The sequence below is a fragment of the Excalfactoria chinensis genome, chromosome 15 (assembly GCF_039878825.1).
Source record: "Excalfactoria chinensis isolate bCotChi1 chromosome 15, bCotChi1.hap2, whole genome shotgun sequence".
Lineage (NCBI taxonomy): Eukaryota > Metazoa > Chordata > Aves > Galliformes > Phasianidae > Excalfactoria > Excalfactoria chinensis.
This window is the reverse complement of record NC_092839.1, coordinates 7,238,322-7,259,011: the sequence shown is the minus strand read 5'-3', so window position 1 is coordinate 7,259,011 and position 20,690 is coordinate 7,238,322. Positions and strand designations below refer to the sequence as shown.

The window sequence follows — 20,690 nt, the reverse complement described above, 5'->3', positions numbered from 1 at the left end:
AAAAAGTGCCTGCACATATGCTTTTTTTAGGATAGCTGTTGACTAATGTGCATAATTGAATTGCTAGGATTTCTTGCTACTTACTTTATGAACACTTGCCATTTGTCTGAGCTTCTCTATTCATACACTTTTGTATGAAATGGAAAGTAGAGATCACTGTGGTCAATTTGTGAATATTCAGTGTAACCAAAAAGAAGGGGGAGGGGCGCGGGGAAATGCAACCTAGTACAGAGCTACACAGCTTTGGCTTAAACTGATTCTGGATGAAAACAGTATAGGTAAAACCAGCTGAATTATCTGTACCAAGTTGCTGTTATTTCTAGTTCTTAAATTTATTCAGGCAGATGCAATTTGCCTCTATTTGTTTTTCTATTGTAGAAAATGTATCTTTGTGATTATAGATTGAGTTCTTCAAGAGAAATAGGGCATTTTCTGCTTTTTTTTTATTTTTTTTGTCACAGAAAGTGCAATATTCATTTTTCAGTGAAGAATGACTTTAGTCTAAAGAAACTTAAGAAACTTTAATACCTTAACATGTGCTGAACCTAGATCGATGAACAGATGTGCTGGTTATTAGGCTTTGTTTTTTCCACCTGATTCTTAGCCCTAGTTGTTTCAGATTTGTTTACAGTTCTTTTCTTTCTACAGGTTATTCAACAGCCTCAGAAAGCAGGGACATTGATAAGGCCCCCACAGGTAACGTTGACACAGACACCAATGGTAGCACTGCGGCAACCACACAGTCGTATTATGCTCACTACTCCTCAGCAAATTCAACTGAATCAACTTCAGACAGGTAGGAGGTCATCTGATATGTGCTGTCCTAATAGCATTAAGTTGGCTTGGTTAGCATCACTTTTGAGGTGCTGATGGTGGCTATTGCAGCACTGCTAAAATCTTCAGTGCACAGTGTAGTGGCTGGGGGTGCACACACTGCAGGGCCGCATTTACAGTCAGAGAAAATGTGTGGGTGCTGGAACTGTATGGGAGGGCACTATGAGGGGGCAATGTTCTAGGTGGGTGAGATGCTGACAAAAACTGTTGAGACAAAATCTTTGTGCCAGGCGTATTGTCATTACTACCTGTGACTGGCTTGTAAATCTAAGCACTGCCACAAGTTTGATGTACAAATCTTGTCTGTTTTCCTGCAGTACCTGTGGTAAAACCAACAGTATTACCTGGAAACAAAGCTATAGCCACTGTTTCAACACAAGTAGCTGCTGCTCAGAAGAATAAACTGAAAGAACCTGGGGGAGGTTCTTTTAGGTGAGGAACCATGTGCTTATTTGTGCTCATACATACTGCCTGGGCAGCCTGCTGAACTTAGTGGGAACCTGTCCATATACTCTAGTGGTGCTAAATCAGGCTAGGTAAACGCACAAGTACTGGAAATTGATTTTCTGTAGCTAGATTTGCTACTTAAAGACTTGTACAAATAGCTGTGGACATGCTTGTCCCAGATTGGTTTTAGCATTTTGCTGGCACTAAGGGTAAATATTTAAACTCTCAAACAATTCTTGTCTGGACAAGCAAATAGAATTCATTCCTCTGCTCCTTCCAGCTCTGCTCAGGTTGTTTGGATGTACAGCCTGTTTTACAGTGATGAGTGCAGTTTATTACTGTTTGTGGTAGTGATGCGTCTAGTCTCTTGTTTCTTAAGGTACTAAAATGTTGCATAAGATCTTGAGAAAATGCAAAATGATGAAAATGCTCCTAGAGCTCTTTGGAATCAAATTCTGTTAGTTTTATGTTAGCACATATTAAAAGCAAAAATGAAATGGAATACTCAGGTTTATTGTGGAACTCATTATGTGCAGCCATGGTTTTGTAGCAGTGTGTGTAGATATAAGTGCTAAATTTAATGGTTGTAATGAATTCTTCCTTCTCAAGGGATGATGATGACATTAATGATGTTGCATCAATGGCTGGAGTCAACCTGTCAGAGGAAAGTGCTCGGATATTGGCAACAAACTCAGAGCTGGTGGGCACGTTAACAAGGTCTTGTAAAGATGAAACCTTCCTCTTCTCAGCACCTTTACAAAGAAGGATATTAGAAATAGGTATGCTGATGTTTCTAGAGATTTAGTAAGCACGTTTCACTAGTGCTGAGTTCAATGAAAGCCATTCTCCTTATAAATCAATTTGAATAGTTTGAATGTTGTTAGAGTAGTTGACTTTTTGTGTAATTGGATGCTTGTAGGTGATCATTCAGCTTATGAAAACAGAAGAATGGTGTGAGGAATAACAAAGCTATACAAGTATGGCAGTTCAACACCAAAATTACTGTACCTGGTTAAAACTGACTGTATAAAATCATACAGCAACAAAAATAGTGAAATTTGTTTGGAAAAAAAGATAAATCCAGGAATAACTTTGTCATATTTCCTTACAAATTTACAAATGTTAACATAACAAAAAGCCTTCTTCAGTTACTTGTTTTGCTGTAACATGCAGCATTTCTTAACAGTCATAAGCTTTCCTAGGATAAACTTGTGTGTATGAAAGCCTTGCTTTGCCAAGTGTTTACGTTTCCGTGATAGACACTGGCCATGATGTTTAGCTGAATTATATTATTATTGTCATTTATTATTTTTTCTGTAACTTTTTTCCTGATCATAGGTAAAAAACATGGAATAACAGAAATCCATCCTGATGTAGTTAGCTACGTATCACACGCTACACAACAAAGACTACAAAACCTCGTGGAAAAATTATCAGAGACAGCTCAGCAGAGGAATATTTCTTATAAGGTAACTGTTTAATTGCACAAATAACACTGCACAAATTCAGTGGGCTGTTACATGCATGTGTTTGGATGTTCTTCATTCTCTGAAGTTAGGCTATTTATTGTCTCTGATTCATTTTACACTAAGATATTAATATATGTGGATGACTAGTAGGCTTTGGCTTGCCTATTTAAATTTCTTAAAGAAACGAGTGTAGATGAACTATTCCTACCCCTTAATTATGTCAAATGTTTAAAATCTGAGTGATTGTACAATGGGATAGGCAGGTAAAAGATGTGGCTTATTTTTGTTCACCATACCTCAGCATTATGTGCCATCTGGGAAAGGTCAGTCAGCATAAAGTCTCTCAGCATAAAGCTGAATGATGTGATAGATGAATACTTCATCTTTCATTTCCTTTCTTCAAGTGTACAGCAACATTGCCAGCTAGCTTTTTGATCTCCAACTGAAGCTACCTGTAGGAGCTGCTCTCCAGAAGCCTTTTTTGTGTGCTTGGTGATGATTCAATTGTAGAACCCTTGTGTTTCTTTGTTTCTGTAATTCTGTCTATGTAGGCCCACTGGGTACCAGGAGGAAAGTGAATCATTGTACATGCAGTTAATATTTCCTTTCAAGGAAATATTCTTTGTCTGCTCTGACCCTCCAAAAAGGTATACTGTGAGTCATAGAAGTCCAACTCTACAAGTGCCCTAGCAAGAAGAAGATGCAGCAAAATCTAGTATTAAGGCTTACACCAATTTATTTCCTTCCTTCCTTCCTCCCAGTGCCAGTGTATAGGAAGCATATTTCCTACTCCTTTTTGATGGTAACTAATGCTAAATGAGGCACTTTGTTGGAAACAAGTGGCTGAATGTAAAATGAGCTACTGAGTTTCACCTGCTTTCACTTGCCTGGCTGTGTTGTATTAGAATGGGTAGCCTGCATCTGTTAATGCTGCTGGGATCAATGTGGGACTAGGGAGCACTGCTCTGAATTCTCAAGTCTGCTGTCTGATAGATGCAAATACCTAAACAACATTTGAAGAAAAAAAAGTCTCTAAAACATGTTTGTGAGTTAAATGATGATGGCATTAGCGTGGAAGTCAAAATCTGATGAATTCATGAAATCAAACAAAATGCTTTTAAGAGCTGGTTTGACTGGTGTAAATACACACTTGCTATTTGCTTGAAAAGGACAAAGTGAACAGTTGAGATTTAAATGTATATGTTCTTCTCTAGTACAGTACAAGCTAACAGCTTTGTTTTTAAGGTATATAATGAGAAACATATTTGCCATGTTTTCAGGATGATGAAAGATACGAACAAGCAAGTGACGTTCGGGCACAGCTCAAGTTCTTTGAACAACTTGATCAAATAGAAAAGCAGCGTAAAGATGAACAAGAAAGGGAAATCTTAATGCGTGCAGCAAAGGCAAGTGCTTGGATTTCACACATATTTGCAAATTGTCTTTTTCGTTTTTTATGTCAAAAGTGCAGAATTTCTTCTCTTTGTAAAGGACATCCAGGGAAGGGAAAGACTAATTTTTGGAGGTGGAACTTGATGAGGGTGTTCTTTAGATACAGTTCTGTTCTGCTTTTCTCAGTAAGGGCAGCTGCTTTGCATTTCTCATTGCATTTTCCCAAATTTAGTAGGCCCTCAAAGCCAGTCTTTGTGCTTTTCACTGAGGAAAAAGGTTAATGTTATAGCTTGGTTGTATTCCTAATTTAAATGCAGTAGAGAAGTTACAAGTATCTCGGGGAATAGAAATAGAGTTCAGAAATGGTTTGACGAACTGAAGACATGTAATTAATAGGAAGCAGTTGATGTAAGCCCTGCATTTTTTGGTTGTACTAGATGGCCCAAGTATAAGATGAATGTGACTACTTAAAAAGGAGCACAATTCACAAAACAACCCAGGATTTCCATTGGGCTTATGGCATGGTGGGAGTTGATGACATCAAAATTGATCAGCAAAATATTTACGCATAAGATGTCAGCAAACACTTTAACTTCGGTTGGTTCCTGTTATGCCTGAGCTGGGATACACTGTGCAGTTCTGGAGCCCTGTGTCAGATAGATTTCTGAAGGAAGGCAATTTAGAAGTCTAGAAAATGTGACCTATGAAATAAGAAAAGATGTTATACGTTCTTTTCAGAAGAGGGAAGGCTGGGGTGTGAGATATATGTAAATAATTGTGACTTACTCTTTGAAAGAGTAATTTGCGTGTTCTTATAATTTCCTGTGTTTGCTGCACCTGAAGTGCAGCAGGAAAGACCTTGGTTAATCATGAGGAAAAGCTTAACATCTGAAGGATGCTTGAGTGTTGAATTAGAATGATTTATTTTGTTGCTGGTCTAGAAAGTGTGTGGGATTGAAAGCACCATTTGTTTGGGCACGCATGATATTGCGATGTGAAGAGTGTGAATGAAAGACTGTGTTGAAGTTTTTCCCATTTTCTGTTTGTTTGACTTCTTGGGCAAAAAAATCAAAACAAAACACAACAGAGAACAAGAAAGTAAAAGAGCTGATACATGTATCCCCAAAGAACACAACCCAAACCAGTGTCTCAATATCATTAGACAATAAAGTTTACTGAAGTAATGCATTCTGTTACTTCTAAGAATAAGTAATAAAATGGACAGGTGGCAATGCCTGAGGTCTGCTGGCCACCTAAATGGCCTTCTGTTCAAATAGCAGTTTGTCTGTAGGCACAGCAAATAATGCTCTTACCAACTGTGTAGTTGTGCGCATGGGAGGAAACCTTCTGAAAAGTAAAGGTGTGATTCCTTTTGGAGATCTGAAGTTGTGCATATTTTGTGCCTCGTGACGGTTTTCTTTAGACATAAATGTTCTGCTCTTCCTTTCCTGTTTTTAGCGAAGCTGGAAGGGGGTGGGGTTGTGCTTTTTCAAAAGCAGTTATTTGAAGCTAAGGAATGGAAAACTGTTTTTAATTTCTAAGAATGATTTTCCTTCTGTGTCTCTCACTGAAAGTGGTAGGTAGGTACTTTCTGCTTGCCATGAAGGGTTAAGAAAAGCCTTCATATGCAGTGTAAGGTGTATCATCCTTAACTACTTTTGTAAATTAATTGATTTTTCTTCTTTTTCCCTCACCCCATCCATGTTCGTCATTTATCAACACAGTCTCGATCTAGGCAAGAAGATCCAGAACAGCTGAGGCTGAAACAGAAGGCCAAGGAGGTAAGTGTTTCACTTTAACATTAGCTTTTATTTGGAAAATTGAAAAGAAAGATAATTAACGGTACTCATTCTGACAAATGCAGATGCAGCAACAAGAGCTAGCACAGATGAGACAGAGGGATGCCAACTTGACTGCATTAGCTGCAATTGGTCCAAGAAAGAAAAGGAAAGTGGATTCACCAGGATCTGGATCAGGGACAGAGGTATGGTCTGATTGCTGTTCGTGGTTTTGCTCTGTCACCACTCCCTGTAAAAAGACTCTTTTTCAGAGCTCTATTTCCTCATGTGTGGAAGTTTCTGAGTAGCAGAAAAGTATTTTGAATGTGTTAAGATTTTTCTTTCTCCAGGGCCAGAATCAATTTTTAGCATCAATGTAATGACATGGGGAGTAAAACTGAGTGATGTCCCCTGCTTCGTGGGACTTGGGGAATGTTAGAAAGCAGTTGCTGTTTGCTCAAATCTCTGCCTTTTTGGATCTCCGTGGTTTTGGAAGAGATTTTTATAATTGTAGCCAAACTGATTAGGTAATAGCACAGACTAATTAGTGCCTTCAGTGAGGTGGGTGAAGTTGTAGAATTGAGTTTCCAGTTATAGGAAGTTGCCTAATTTATTTCACCAGCTTTTGATTGGCCTTAGTTTTAAGGTCTCTGCAGCAGATCAGTTGGACAATTTCTGTGTGATTGTGCTGCTCACCCATATCCTTTGGATATCTCACAACTTAACCCAGGCTTCTGAGGATTAAAAATCTCTGCTGACAAAATTATCAGTATGCACAACATTTGATGGGTTCAATGTTCATCTTACTTCAGGTAGATTGATTAAACTATCTGCAGTATTTGTAAACAAGTTAATGAACACGAAATGGTATAGAATTGCTTTGTGCATGGAAGACACTGAATATAGGATTTCTCTAATGCTTAAATACTTATCATTAACAAGACCAAAAGCTCTGTTTATGTAATCTGAGGTGTTTTCCCTGCAAAATGTTGTCTGATAGCAAGTGACGAGATAGTAATAATCAGATAATTCTGCTTGTGAATGAGCATCCCACGTTTTTGCTGCTAAGGCAGTTTGTGCTGTAGGAAAGCTCTGTTTCAGGATAGTTCAACTTGTTTTATACTGAGTTGTTAGAAGCAGTCATTTACAAGTCCTTGTTATAAAATATTACAGAACAATCTGAATAGTAATAGATGGTATTTTTATATTAAAATCAAGCCCGTTGAGCATCTTCATAAATAATTCTGAGTTTTGAAAGCTAGTGAAATGCCTGTTATTGATAGGGTTGTTTTTATATAAGTTAATAAATTACCAAATTAAAGTTTTATAAACGTAGTTTAAACTTAGAAAGTTTGCAGAACGTGGCACTGAAATCAATATTGATATAAATGATGTGGTCTCTGAGGAGTATACTGAAATATCTCATACGTGTTCCTGCTGGCATTGCCTACTTAGCATGCTCAGCTGTGCAGCAGCGTGAATAGTCTGTTCGTGTCACTTAGGTTATGAAATGTGTTTTATATCTACTCTGAACACTTGTTTGTATTTCATCGAAATCTGACTAATTTAGTTATCCTAGATTAATCGCTCACTGGTTAACCAATTAACCACAGGTTGCCAGGAAATCTAATTTTTTGTCGTTTAATTAAGAACCAGCTGCTTTTGATCTGATAAACTCACAGCTGTGCTTTTGCTGCTCTGTCACTTGACATTTTTAAATTGAGCTCCACTTGTCGCCATTTGTATGCAGTTTGTAGTTAAGGCATATTACAAGAAGTGTGGAAAATCAGGTTTGTCGTTACTTAGACACAGATTTGTAAATGTAAGCTTTTGATGTCTAGGAATGCTGAATCTTAACTGCATGTAAAATCACCTCTTAGTAATAACCCTACTGCTTCAAAATCCAACAGAACAGGCTGCTGTCATTGTTACAATCTGAAGTCCACGTGATTTTATTGACAGTTAAGAGAAAGCTGCTTAACTCATGCTGTGCCTACAGGAGCAGCACTTCTCTCTCTTTAAAATAACTCCTAACATTTCTATTGCTTTGAAATATAATAAAATCAGGCTTGAGCCTCTCCCGCTTTAGCAGAGGGTTGTTAGGGTAGTATGGTCAGGTTGTGGTTGGACCTGATGATCTTTAAGGTCTTTTCCAACCTGAGCAATTCTGTGATTCTAAGGAATATTTCAATGACAAAAAAAAGAACCCTACCCAGTCATTCTTTCTATAAGCCTCTTATTCTTAACTTGTATGTATCTGATATTCAGCATCCAACGCTGTCCTGCATCCAATGTCCCTTGAAGTAGATAGAAAAGAAGCACATATGTTGTGTAAGTGCTTTAAAATGTGCCTTTGGAAATCCGGCCTTTAAGCAGTGCTGAGTACAGTGCAGGGGGACTTGAGCACTCAACAAGTAACGTGCTTGAGAAGCAGAAGTGTGACTCATCTTCATTAGATGAAGAACATTTAGAACACTTGTTTTGGTGCTCCAGAAAGGCAGGTGATGGAGTTTGGACCTTCTGGTGTCAGCTAGTTTTTAAAATTCATTTAAAGAAAAGTAGTAGATCATTCTAGTAAATGAAATTGGAGGTGAAAAAAAGTATCTGTAAGCAAGCCATGGGAATGTGGTTTGTTTCCAGACGTTCTGAATGTATGGTTTCTTTCCGTGCACAAAGTGCAAAGTATCCCCAACACGCCAGAAGTATCCCCTGCTTCAAAAGCTGGAGCTGAAAGTTGGTTTTTGGTCTCTTTGTGCCATCTGCTGGCGGCTGTGCTCACTGCTGCCGCTCCGTTCTGCCGGGCTGTGCCAGGTGCGCTGTGCTGCATTGCTGCCAGGCTGAGAGCTGGGTGCACGTGTTGGAAACCCCAGCATGTGGTACAGCCATATCTTTCCTGAAACAGACAGTCTGTTACTCTAGATAGCTTTCTTGCTGGATCTCATGGCCTTTAAAGCACTGCGGGATTTCCTTGCTTATATAAAAGAAAGCATAGGAAACATAGGAGTTGTATTAATCAGCTGTGTCCTATCGCAGCTGTGATTTCTCTTCTGCGAGTGAGAATTAGACTCAGCTGTAGCAGAGTTGCCCTATCAACTTGTTTAGGAGCCCCATCTGCACGTAAACAGCTGCTGTGGCACGGCTAAACATCTCTAAAGGAATCTTATGGTCTTTCTCATGTTTTTCTTGTTCTTTTATTTTTCTGAAGTGACAAATGATGCACTACTTGTGACAAACGACCAGGGATAAGCACTGCCATACGATAGACAGGAATTCAGAGATTGGTAGGGAATGTCTGCTGGTGTCCAGAATAGCTGCTGCTTAATATAATCCTGAGCTTGGTTACAGCTGTCGTCAGCAACAGGCAGAGCTGGCGGCATTCTGCTGTAAAGATCAGGGGAGATGAAGGGCATGATTGGAGACCTCGCAGCCAGGTGGTTAGGTGTGCTTCCCAGCTCAGTAAGAGCTGCAGGGCGAGGGTTCTGTACAAACACCGAGACTTCTTGTTTGCTTTGGTTGGTGGGATTGCATAACTGCAGATGGAAGTAGCGCTTTTTGTTATGGCTTTTTTCTTCTTTTAATTGTGTTAAACATCACTCATGGCTTTGGTTCTCACCTCTCAGAGAAGCTCTGCAGTATGTGTGGGCTCAGACCTGTTCTGATGCTTCTGCTCTTCTCCTCCCCAGGGATCTGGTTCAAGCGCAGCAGTCCCAGGCAGCTCTGGAGTTGGAACAACCAGACAGTTTACGCGACAAAGGATAACGCGGGTGAACCTCAGGGACCTCATATTTTGTTTAGAAAATGAGCGAGAGACAAGCCATTCACTATTGCTATACAAAGCATTCCTTAAGTAAAGTGGAAAAGATCAAGGTATTTTTGACGGAGAGCCGCCTGAGGACTTTTTTTTATATATTTGCAAATTTCGCCTTTTTGTAACAAGCAAATGGGATATTGTTTGAAAAACAGCCACCTCTTTACATGGAACAGTTTTATATTCCTGTTTATAAATAAACTCTTCAGTGTGAGAGAAGTACATTTCTGTAACAGTGAGGATGCTTACAAGGCCTGTGGATACTAGAAAAGGACAATTAAACTTTAACTCATCTCTTGATTGAGTGGCCTTCTTGCCAAACAAGCCATATATAAAGACTGATGGAATCGTTTAGCAAATAACTAGCTACCCTGTCAGCCCTGTAGCAGTTTTGACATTAATTGTGCGTTTTAGTTCAGTTTTATTCAACTCAAATCAACTCTATAGGCGTATGTCTACAGCAGATGACCTCATTTCATTTAGCTTTTCATTTGTTGGTTGAACAGTCAGTTAGCAAAGCAAACTGATTTTTTTTTTGTTTTTTTAAAGAATATTTATCTTCCCCCCCCCCAAAAAAAAATGTTCCAAATCTAGAGGGATATACAGTTAATTTTAAACATAACCTCAATTTTAATCACATTATTGCTTATTAGAGGCCCTGGAATCCCGTAAAGGAGGGTTTACTTCTGAATGTTTTAGCAGCATCTGTACAAACGCATTTTATTTGCTATAGTTTGTAAAGCTGTAAAGTTAAAAACAAAACAAAACAAAAAAAAAAGGAAAAAAAAAAGGAAAAAAAAAAAGAGAAACCTTTTCAGCATAAATATATTTTACTTGCACTGTGTTTTTTAGCTAAAGTGAGAGCTTAGATTAAATAAAATCAAAGTTGAGAGGAATCATCAGTGTGAATCAAGTGTTGAAAAATGGTTGGTGTATTTTGTCAGTAATTGTACATAATTTTTGGCACATAACATAAAAAAATGGCTATGTAAACTATAATTATTTTGCTAAAAGACTGTATGCAAGCTGTGGGCCTACTTTAAAGATGTCCAGAGCAAAGTCCCTTCTTTGTACCTATTTTTTTATTACAAATATACTAATTGGTTCTTTATATTTTCAGAGGTTATTGTATTAAATTGTCTATTGATAGTACTTTTATGACTGTAAATACTTTGGCTTTCTTTGTGTGAACTCTCATGGTAGAATTTAACTCTCTTGCGTGTAAACTGAATGCTGATCAGTATTTTTATCGACACCTGACAACTGTTACAGCCCTTTCATTTTGTCTTTTAGGAAATCCTGTCCTTCCATTTATTTTTTGTTTTTGTTTCCCATGTAAATTTTGCACAGTTACTTGTTCATATGTAAATATTTTACTTTCAAAAATGAAGTTTTTAATTGCTATTGTTTTATATAGGATTGAAAGAAAATTAACTCCTTTATTAAAAACAAATTTATCTGTATTTGCTAATGTATTTTTCTCTCTGAATCTTTTCTCCTCCGGAGTTTATTCTCCTCGGTGCAGCAAACGATGGCTCAGCCCGAGGGATGCTGTGTGCTGAAGATGCACTTTGGTTTTCACACTGTTTTGTCAGCCTTCTGCAGGTGTGCAATGTAATCCATCTGGGGGCATCATTCTTGGCTTGGGGATCCCAGGTGGAGGCCAGCGGACCGTGGGGTGGTTCATGTTTGGCTTTTAAGCAGGGAAATGGGTAAGAAGGATTTGGTTTTCATCTGGCGAAGGTGTAATAAAATCACCTCTGCTCAGGGCCAACCTGCTTCCTCAGCCACAGGCAGTGCAGCGGGACGCAGGAGGAGGTGTGATAGGGTTATGTGATTTAATGGGCCATAATCGGGGACTCATTTTTCTTGCTGTGAACCAGAAGGTGCATTTCTGACGCTCTGTACTGAATGTTTCACTTCTGATTCCTTTAAAATAACTGTCCCCGTGTGAGTGGTTAACAAAACAACAAATAAACTCACTGTTTGTGAGGGCCTGCTTCCCCCTGTTAGCTGCACAGACAAATCAGTGCCTTTGATCGTTGTTTCTTGTGTACAGACAAACCTGCCTATGGGCTCCTGCTCCGGGTGTGCTGCGTGTGCTCCTGTAGCACAGAGACCACACACCCACAGCTGCGGGCTGAGATTGTGGCTGTGCCTGGTGCTGGGTTGAGCGCTGCCTCCTGCAGCTGTCAGCAGACTTCTGGGATGTTCTGCTGGCAGATCAGCTGTGCCTGTTATTAGTATATATTTAAAGATGGTGACTATTTTAAAGCCTCTCCAAAGCTTTATGACCCAGAGCAGGAGTCGGAGCAGAACACAGATGGCACTTAGAGGGAGTGCACATGTGGGACAGCACAGCCCTGGAGTGTCAGTGCCCTGCAGGGAGGGGAGCTCTGAGCTCTTGTGCTGCTCCAGCCCTTTGCTATACGCTGTTACACTTCAAGGCATTGAAACATGCAGGGAAAGGTGCACACATGGACACTGATTCATGCCACCAAGTTCCCAGCAGCTCAGATTTCAATGAAGACCTCGGTCTGATCCAAGACGTTTCCTCATCTGTCATTAATGGTCCGAATTACAAACACCATGCGAACACAGTGGCCATTTCAACAGCTTTCTTATGTTTACAGTTCTTTGCCCACTGCTAGAGGAGAGTTACCACTTGGGGTAAGGCAGAATCCTGCTTGGCTGCACACCTGATACACTCGAGCAGCAGTTTCTCCCCGCCCTGTGTCTGTAGCTCCATGCACCCAGACACAAACCTTTGTGCTGCGTGTTTGCACTGGGAAGAGCCTCTTCAGAGCCATCAGTGCTCCTGCAGGGCTGTTTGCACAACTGGGCTTTAGGTGAGTGCTGGCCAACCTCTGCAGTGTGAAGGTGCTGTCTGGGTGCTGCAGTTTGATCCTAACAGTTTTGTGTACTTCTCAATCCATCAGCAAATCAAAGTCTAAATAGATAGATATCATGTTAGCTACTTTGCACGTGCTTCCTGGCTTTCTGCACTGCCTTCAGTGCTCTCATTTCAAAGCACTGCAATGGAGCGTTGCCCAGCTGTAGGGATGGGGCTGAGAACGGTCCTTGTGATCCCCCAGCAGGTGGTGGCCGCGACGCAGCGTCCTTCAGGGATGGTTCTGCTGTTGCCACGCTGAGCCCAGGTGCTTTCCGCCCCTGATGGAGCAAGAAGCGATTGCTGCGAGGTGGGTGTGCTGGCACCGATCGCCACGCTTGGAAAATACGTACGGTTCTGTGGCTGCGTGGGGAGAAGCAGAGGGGAAGGGGTGAGAACGCTGCACAGGGGCCGCCCCGTCCCGCATAGTTGAGGCAGCGCTGCAGCGCTTACGGAGCCCCGGGGCCGGGAACCGCCGCCTGATTGCCGCCCGTTCAGTAAGAAAGAGCCGCATCCGCTCCCGGCCCCGCGGCGGGCGGCAGGGGGAGCTCCGAGCTCGCTCGGCTCCATTCCCGGCCCCGCTCCGCCCCGCACCTCGCACGGGGCCGCTTGTCTGCCTCGTGCCGGGAGTCATAGATAGAGATGTGTCTGCTGGGAGGTGAAGAGCAGAAGACGCGAAGGGGTGTCCGGGTGCGCACAGGCTGAATGAGAGAGCGAGAGAAACAAAGCTCCGATTAAACAAACAATCATTACATGCGGGCAGCTCCGTGAGATCGGCCGCTCTGAGCCGCTCTGAGCCGCTCTGCTCGGGGCCGCCGCGCACTGCTGGGCGCTGCGTGCGTTGGGAACGGCTGCCAGGGATCGCTGCCTTTCCAGGTCGTGAAGTCCTTTGCTCTTTTAGCTTTTTTGCCTCCTGAACGCCCCCGAGGTGCGTTATAATCACCCCAAAATGCAGCCTCTAATTGCTCCGTGTCCCCGCGGGGAGAGGGAGAGAAGAGCTGCGCTGAATTGCGATAATCAGCGCTCGGGCAGCAAACGAACCCCGACATCCATTGGGGGGGGGGGGGGGTATGGAAGGGAGAGGAGGGGGCAGAGCAGCGCCTGGCTGTTTGCGAAGGGCCGCGTTCAGCGGTAATTTTGTTTGTAATCTAATCAATATGTTCACTGAAGGGGCGAATATCATCAGGTATTACTTTAAGACACTTAGGAGATGTGACAGCGTTCAGAACGGGGAATGGAATGTAAAGGCGTTAGGCTTAGCGTTTGCTAATGGCAACACACAGCAGGGTGCCAGAGTGGGTTGAGAGATGGAAGGGGGGGGGAGGAAGGGGAGTGTCTTTAGGGTCCGCTGTGCCCGCCCCCCGCCCCATTCCCACCTCTCATGAACGCTGTGCTCTTTCCAGAGGGGGTCAATGTAGGACCACAAAACGTCGCTCATGCGGTGCTTTCTGCCGGGAGATGTCTCACGTCTCGCCTTCAGCACAGCTCCCCGCTCACTCTGCTGCTGCTGGGACAGCGCAGGGACACCTGCAGGAAGGCTCCCAAAATGCCAGGGCTTGGCTCTGTGCTGCCAGAGCAGCTCCTTAGTGCCATTGCTGTGCAGAACCTCCCCCCAGAAATGAGTGCCGTAGTGGTCAGGAAGGTCCCTTGGCTCCATAGCCCATCCCAGCACAACACCAACATTAAATCACAGAATCACTGAGGTTGGAAAAGAGCTCTGAGATCTGCAAGTCCAACCCCAGCCCCCCCCCCCACAGTGCCCACATCCCTCAGTGCCACATCCCCGCAGTTCCTGAACACCCCCAGGTACATTGACACCCCCCACCCCACTGGGCAGCTGTGCCACTGCATCACCTCTCTTTGAGAGGAGAATATATCCAACCTGACCCTCAGTGGTCTCAGCTGTAAGATGCTGCTAGAAAGTGGCAGCTGTTGTCAGAGCCTCAGCCCTATAGAGGTGGGAGGCAGAGGGTGGGCAGTTGGGCTCTTGTTTTGCTCAGTAAAGTTCAGAGGCTTTAGTGAAAACCTATTGGGCAACTTATAGCATCCATAACAGACAATTAGGCTGTGAAGGGCCCCAGAGGACCCTGAAACACGAGCATTACATATCTTTAAGTGTATATAACATTTCCCTTATAAAATTTGTATCCTACCTAATGTTTCCCAAAGCTCTTTAAAAACTGAAAATACAAATTCCAGAGGCTGGGCTGCAGAATGGATGGAGGCTCAATTCACTGCAGCCATTGGAGCCTGGCAGCTGAAGGGATGATGAGCACCTATGGAGGCACCTGTGCTATAAGGAGGTGGGATGGGACCACCACTATAGGTCCAGACCAGAGCACTGAGTGCCACTTGCAGCTCCCTCTTTGCACCCAGCCCACCACAGCACAGCACCTTAAATCTGAGCTCAACTGACAAGGAAGCTGGTAGGGAAATAAAGCCAACAAGAAAAATAAATACTGCCCGTTTAATTATTTAAATTAAGACTTATTTGAAAGCTGTGTTCGCAACGAACGCCCTCCTCCCCTTTATTTTTTAATGAGCTCCAGTGCATTGAAAAAAGGAAAAAAAAAATAATCCAATAAACTCCCCCTTGCAGTTTGTGAACATGTTTAATTAAACAGGTCAGAAAAAAAAGCCCTCCTGCTCTGCCTGCAGAACTGTGCTGTCAGCATCATCCCCAGCAGCAATCCCAGCCTGTGGCCCTGAAGGCTGCGGGTTGGGGCCCAACATAACCCAGGAGAGGTTTTTGGGGCAGGGTGGGGTGCTGCAGGGGCTGCTCCCAAGAGCTGACCCTGCTCATGTAAAGGCATTCCCACATCCCTTGCCTGGGCTGAAGGGATTCATAGTGGGGTCTCAGGTTATTGAGCACAAAATCAATGTGTCCATCTGGGGAATGGGAAGGAATGGAACAGGCCAGGAATTGCTGCGCAAAGCCCATTGGCACCAACCAGAACGTGTTTGGAGGTGGGCTTTGCTTTGGTTTTGTTAACTCAGAGGCACTGAGAGAAGAAACACTGATACTGCAGTCAGTGCGTGCCTTAAAAAAAGACGTATTGGGATGCTAATGTTGCTGGTTGTCACCACATTTTGAGAAACAGAAATAGAGAAAACATAATAGATTCCCCAGATTTGCAGCCTTAATAGCTATATGGCACATCCTAATTATTATATATCTCTCACATCAGTCTATTCCAGCAAGCGTGGTGTTTTTATTTGGTTCCATCTGGCATATGATCGCATCCCTCTGACACTGGAATGAGCATGAACCGGGGAGCAAATCTAACACAGACCTCTGCAGAGTTACCTTACAATACACCCTGCCCATCTAGTCCAGCCATCAACCCGCCCCCACTGTGCCCCCTGAGCACATCACTCCCAGCCTCTACCCAGCCAAATCACAGCCCCCTTACAGAATGGGCCCATCCCAGCGTGCTGCTGGTCCTACCCTGACTCAGGCTCACACAGGCAGATGAATGAGGGGCTGCTCTGTATTTACCGCTGCACCACTTCTAATCGTATGTTTTCCCAACAAAGAGTTGCCAGCTTGGTACTTAGAGATCAATACATTTTATTTATCACCTCCAGGCAGGCACCGCTTCCTATTAATGTTCTTCCCGCTTTTATAGGCTAATTAAGGTCAGCTGACCAGCAGAACGCTGCTGTGTTTGCTTTAAGCCACTCTCACTAATTACTGTTTGAACCTGACGTGGTACCCTGTGTCAGATGGGTCCCTGCTGGGGCCTCAGTGTGTGCTGCTCCTGCAGCAGCAGCCAGCGAGCACCAGGGATGTGGGGATGGTGCACGTGGTCGGTCTCTTGTGATGCTTTTCTGTATTTTCTGAGTTGGGAGCTCCAAAGAGGCACTGGAGGCTGCTCAGCACTAAAACAGCCTGGAGTTCCATGTGGAAACAGGGCACCTTGCTGGACAACAGATGGGAATGCCTGATCTGAGCTCCAATCTGATCTGGAATGAGAGGTGACGTGAGGATAGTCAGGTTGGGTATTGGGAGAAATTTCTTCTCCAAAACAGCAGCAATTCAGGGGCACAGAACTATGGAGATGCAGCACTGAGGGATGTGGGCAGTGGGCACAATTTGGGGGGACAGATTAGGGGATCTTAGAGCTCTTTTCCAACCTCAGTAACCCTATGATCTTGCACCAGTGTTTGTATAATGCTATAATAGGATGGAAAGTACCATAATAACAGTAGGATGGTAAAACTGGGGATATGGAAATGAAGAAAAAAAGAGCTGCTTACCTTCAGAAGATCTCCAGTAGGCAGGGAACTCCAGCAAGATACTTTCCCTTCCACTGCCAACCTTTAAATGAGGTCTGGGAAGGGGTGGATCCTGGCTCCAGCCATTCTAGTCACTCAGGTACATTGCATGCAGCTGAGCTCCCCTGGGTTGGCCCTGCCTTCCCACCAGGTGCTCCATCACTGCTTCAGGCCGTGACTCCTCATTTCTGCTACAGTTTGTCAGCACTGGTGTCTCTGATGTCAGCATGGTATCGCGGCTGGTTTAGTCCCAAATAAACCCCAAACCTCCAGCTGCTTCTCCTCTGTGCTTAAACCAAACTTTTCAGAATACTTCACACTGCAGAGCCACTTGTTCAGTGTCACTTCCCTCACTGTCACCAGCGATAGGTCCCTGAATGTAGAACATTGCCCAGAAGGGAGCTGGTGCAGTGAGGATGCGGTCCCAGAGCTCTCATGGGGCTCTGGGCTGGGAGTAGAGTAAGATGCTCAATGGAGGGCTGGTGGGAAGTGGGTTTCTCCTCAGATTTTGTTCCATGGACCCCATTCTATGAATGCTTCGTCCCCATTAACATTAGCAGTCTCTCCATAGGACAACAGCTGCCCCATGGCTGCCACCCTGGGACCACTCCCTCTGCACTTCTGCTCCAGTCCTCCTTCGTTCCCTCCCAGTTCAGCCCCCCATTCCCTGCACCCCTCAGCCATGGCCCAGCGCCCAGGATCGGCTCCAGCGCGGCTGAACGGTGCCACCAAGTGCAATTATGGGGCTGAAATGCACTGTGCAGTGAATGTGTTCCAGCGCTGGCTAACACAGGCTTTGATATTGGCACTGCTTTCGCTAATATTCCTGCCAGCAAATTCTGCTTGAATATTCATGGGCAGTGGATGCAAAGGAGAGGCAGAAGCCAAAACGAGGTGAGTTCAGTTAAGAATTCAGGCTTGCAATGCAGAGGCCATTTCTTGCAGCGCTCACCCAGGCGTTTGCTCCCGCTCTCCATTAATTTGAATCTGTGTTTTGGACTTCTGAGCAAATTTTCTGTTTCTCCCTGACTGCGTCTGCAGACTTCCCCCCCCCCCCCCCCCTCCCAGCCCCCCAAGATCAGCAGCTTTGTATAAAAACAGCAATGCTCCATTGCTCCATGCTGAACTCTGCAGTCAAAGGATTTGCTTTCCCTGACTCCTATTTAAATGGTTCTGCCTCCGCCTCCCCGTGCATGGATCAGCGCGTGCTGTGCTCTGTGCTGGGATTGGAATGATTTGTGCTCAGGCAGGTTCTCATCTGAACTCGTCAAAGGAGTTCGGTGTAATTAAATGCTGATCACACCTCCTTTAGCCTCGCCTAAACGAAGTCACAGCACTAGAACAGCCTGCAAGTGGCAGGAAGGGCACACGTGCACCCACTGCCGTGTTGCATCCACCACCAACGCCTTCCTTTGCTGTTCTATGTAACGTGTTTTTAATTCATGACAGACACAGTCCTTGTAGGTACAATGGAGCAGCAGCAGAAGCTTGGATCCTGCCATAGTGCTCATTAAACCCAGAGGAGTTTGGCTTGGACCAAAGCATGGCTGGGGGTGGCGGAAGGAGTGAGCCCACATCATCCTGCCCCAGGGTCTCCTCCTGCCATGGGTCTCCTTCAGACAGTGGGTTTGGATGTGCTCCTTTGGCTGGTGATGCCCCTGGGGACAACAAGGGGCTGCACAGGCTGATGTCAGAGCTCTGTGGTCTTTCTAGGCATTGTGATGAAGTGTGGCTCCCCATGGTCTTGTGTGATCCTCATGGAACTGGGGATGCTCAGACATCTCCCTTAAGGGACAGTGTTAGAGTTGGGGTGTGTTTGGGGCTGTGTGTCCCCCAGCACTGGGGAAAGCAGCTTGCTGTGCCCAGCATTGCTCCAGATGTGCCTCCTGAATGTCACCATTTGTGGCAAATGAGGGCTGGACGAGCTATGAAAGGCAGAACAAATGGTGATCCTCCATGTGGCTCCCAGGTCCCACCTTGCATTTCAAGCATCTCGACTCTGTTGTGTTTTGATACAAGCCAAGGGATGGTGAAGGGATGCCATCTTCTCCTTGCGCCGCCACTGGATTTTTTTTTGTTGCAGAGATTTCTAAAAAAGGGGGAATTTCTTGCATTAATTACAGTTATAAAGATTGGGTTTGACACATTTATGGCCGGGGTAGTAAATAACTTCAGGCAAATCAATTTACTGCATTTGGCTGCAGAGGTGTGATGGAGAGCGGACAGGAGGGCTGCAGGGGTGTGGGGATGGGACTGGGGAACTGTGACCCACCTCTATGCTGGGGGCTCAGCCCTGGCCCCTCTCTGCCCCATGGCAGCTGCCCAGATTCCTGCTCTCACCTCCTGCTGGTGGCATTTCCTTGGCTTTGCCAAACTTTCCCATTTATTTCCCATCCTTTCCTTAGAGCCCATTTGGATATCTGATAAACAGCGATGCCGATGCTTCAGACGGATACAGGGGGTGGCGGTGGTGGGAGCTAGAAAGGCAGCCTCACTTTTTATTATTTTTTTTTTTGCTGATGGCAAGTGGTAAGCATGTTTTATTTATGTATTCAGAGATCCGCCAACGTTATGTTTTCCTCCTGACTGATGCATGGGCTGCGCTGACAGCTTACACCACACCGGCTGTGCACGAGGCTTATTTACCCTCTGCAGAAGGCAGCCCGAGATTGACAGCGAATTATTCTGCACCTTGAACGGCTCCTCACTTAATGCAATGCAAATTTTACCTCTTTATTAAAAAGTGATTTTTTAAAGAGATGCAACTTTTTTATTCTTTCAATGAAAGGGGTTTTCTTAGATGGGGGAAAAAAAAACCAACGAAACGTCTCTACAAAGTTGAGTGAATTCTGCCTTCTACCTGTCCTGCCCTGTGTGTAGGTGTTGGGAGAGATGGGAGACGTGGCTGTGAGCTACTTCACTCCTCCTATTACTGTTGGATTCCAGAGGGCTGAGCTGCGCTGTGCACTTCCAGTCTCCTGTCTCGTTTTCCAGTTCCACTGGTGAAAAGCAATTCTTCCAGGCTTCTCTTGGAAACCCTTTTTTGGGTCCCAGTGGTGGAAACCTGAAATGGGCAAAAAACCAGTGCACAAAATGAGCTCCATCACAGCTCAGCTTGTGTAAGAGGCACACAGATGTCTCTAATTATCCCCTTCAGGAAGGACTTGTGTGGGTTGGACTGGAAGGTCTTGGAGGTCTTCCCCAACCTCATTGATCCTGTGATTCTGTGGAAATGGCAGCAAAAAGCATGTGTGTGCTGGGGCTGCCACTGGGAACAGCTGCTCAGGCACATGTGAGTGCAGTGCATATGTGTGCACACGCGTGTGCTCATGGCCCCTTTGCTCCATGCCGTGGCAGGGCATCACTCCCATATTCAACCCAGACTGGAAACTACTTTGGCAAAATCATCCTAGAGGAGGCTGTTAGCAGCGTGCAGCATGGAACGCATCCAGCACTGTGGTTTTCCAAGGTAACAGCCAAAAGAAAGGGGAAAAAAAAGGTAAGAGTGAGCTTTTGTTGAGTAATTAAAGAATTGAGGCTTGCTGGAAAGCCCCAGGGCTGTGCTTCCGTGGCTGATCGGGAGCCTTTGTTTGCACGGTGCTGGTAAACAATTTGCAGTTCTTGGCAATAACCTGAGTTATGCTGAACAAAAGGGAAGTTGTAAACGCTGTTCTTGTGTATTTATTTCAGGCTGGAGGAACGGATGAGGCAGCGGGTCTCCGACAGCGGATGGCGATCATTGAGGTCGGTGTGAGGATGCCCTCACTTCTCCAGCCTTCACTTCACCCGCTCTG

The 20,690-nt window shown here is 44.4% G+C and overlaps 1 protein-coding gene and 1 long non-coding RNA gene across 3 annotated transcripts in view; one reads left to right on the top strand and one right to left on the bottom strand.

Annotated features, from left to right (window-relative positions):
• The window catches only part of TAF4 (TATA-box binding protein associated factor 4), a 35,723-nt gene extending 24,533 nt beyond the window's left edge, over positions 1–11,190 (top strand). Inside the window, exons 9-16 of the mRNA XM_072350153.1 lie at positions 649–796; positions 1,152–1,266; positions 1,891–2,060; positions 2,620–2,750; positions 4,031–4,156; positions 5,867–5,923; positions 6,007–6,126; positions 9,604–11,190. Of these exons, the coding sequence (XP_072206254.1) occupies positions 649–796; positions 1,152–1,266; positions 1,891–2,060; positions 2,620–2,750; positions 4,031–4,156; positions 5,867–5,923; positions 6,007–6,126; positions 9,604–9,771 (1,035 nt within the window). The 3' untranslated portion in view covers positions 9,772–11,190. The remainder of the gene's footprint in view (positions 1–648; positions 797–1,151; positions 1,267–1,890; positions 2,061–2,619; positions 2,751–4,030; positions 4,157–5,866; positions 5,924–6,006; positions 6,127–9,603) is intronic.
• Positions 11,191–11,697: 507 nt separating this feature from the next.
• Positions 11,698–16,912, bottom strand: LOC140259274 (uncharacterized). 2 transcript variants are annotated; one of them, XR_011905379.1, is made up of 3 exons: positions 16,879–16,912; positions 13,995–14,145; positions 11,698–12,981 (listed from the first exon to the last, which is right to left on the bottom strand). It is a non-coding gene; the product is annotated as an uncharacterized lncRNA (long non-coding RNA). The 2 variants fall into 2 exon arrangements; XR_011905380.1 differs by lacking the exon at positions 11,698–12,981 and adding an exon at positions 13,166–13,319.
• Positions 16,913–20,690: the final 3,778 nt, after the last annotated feature.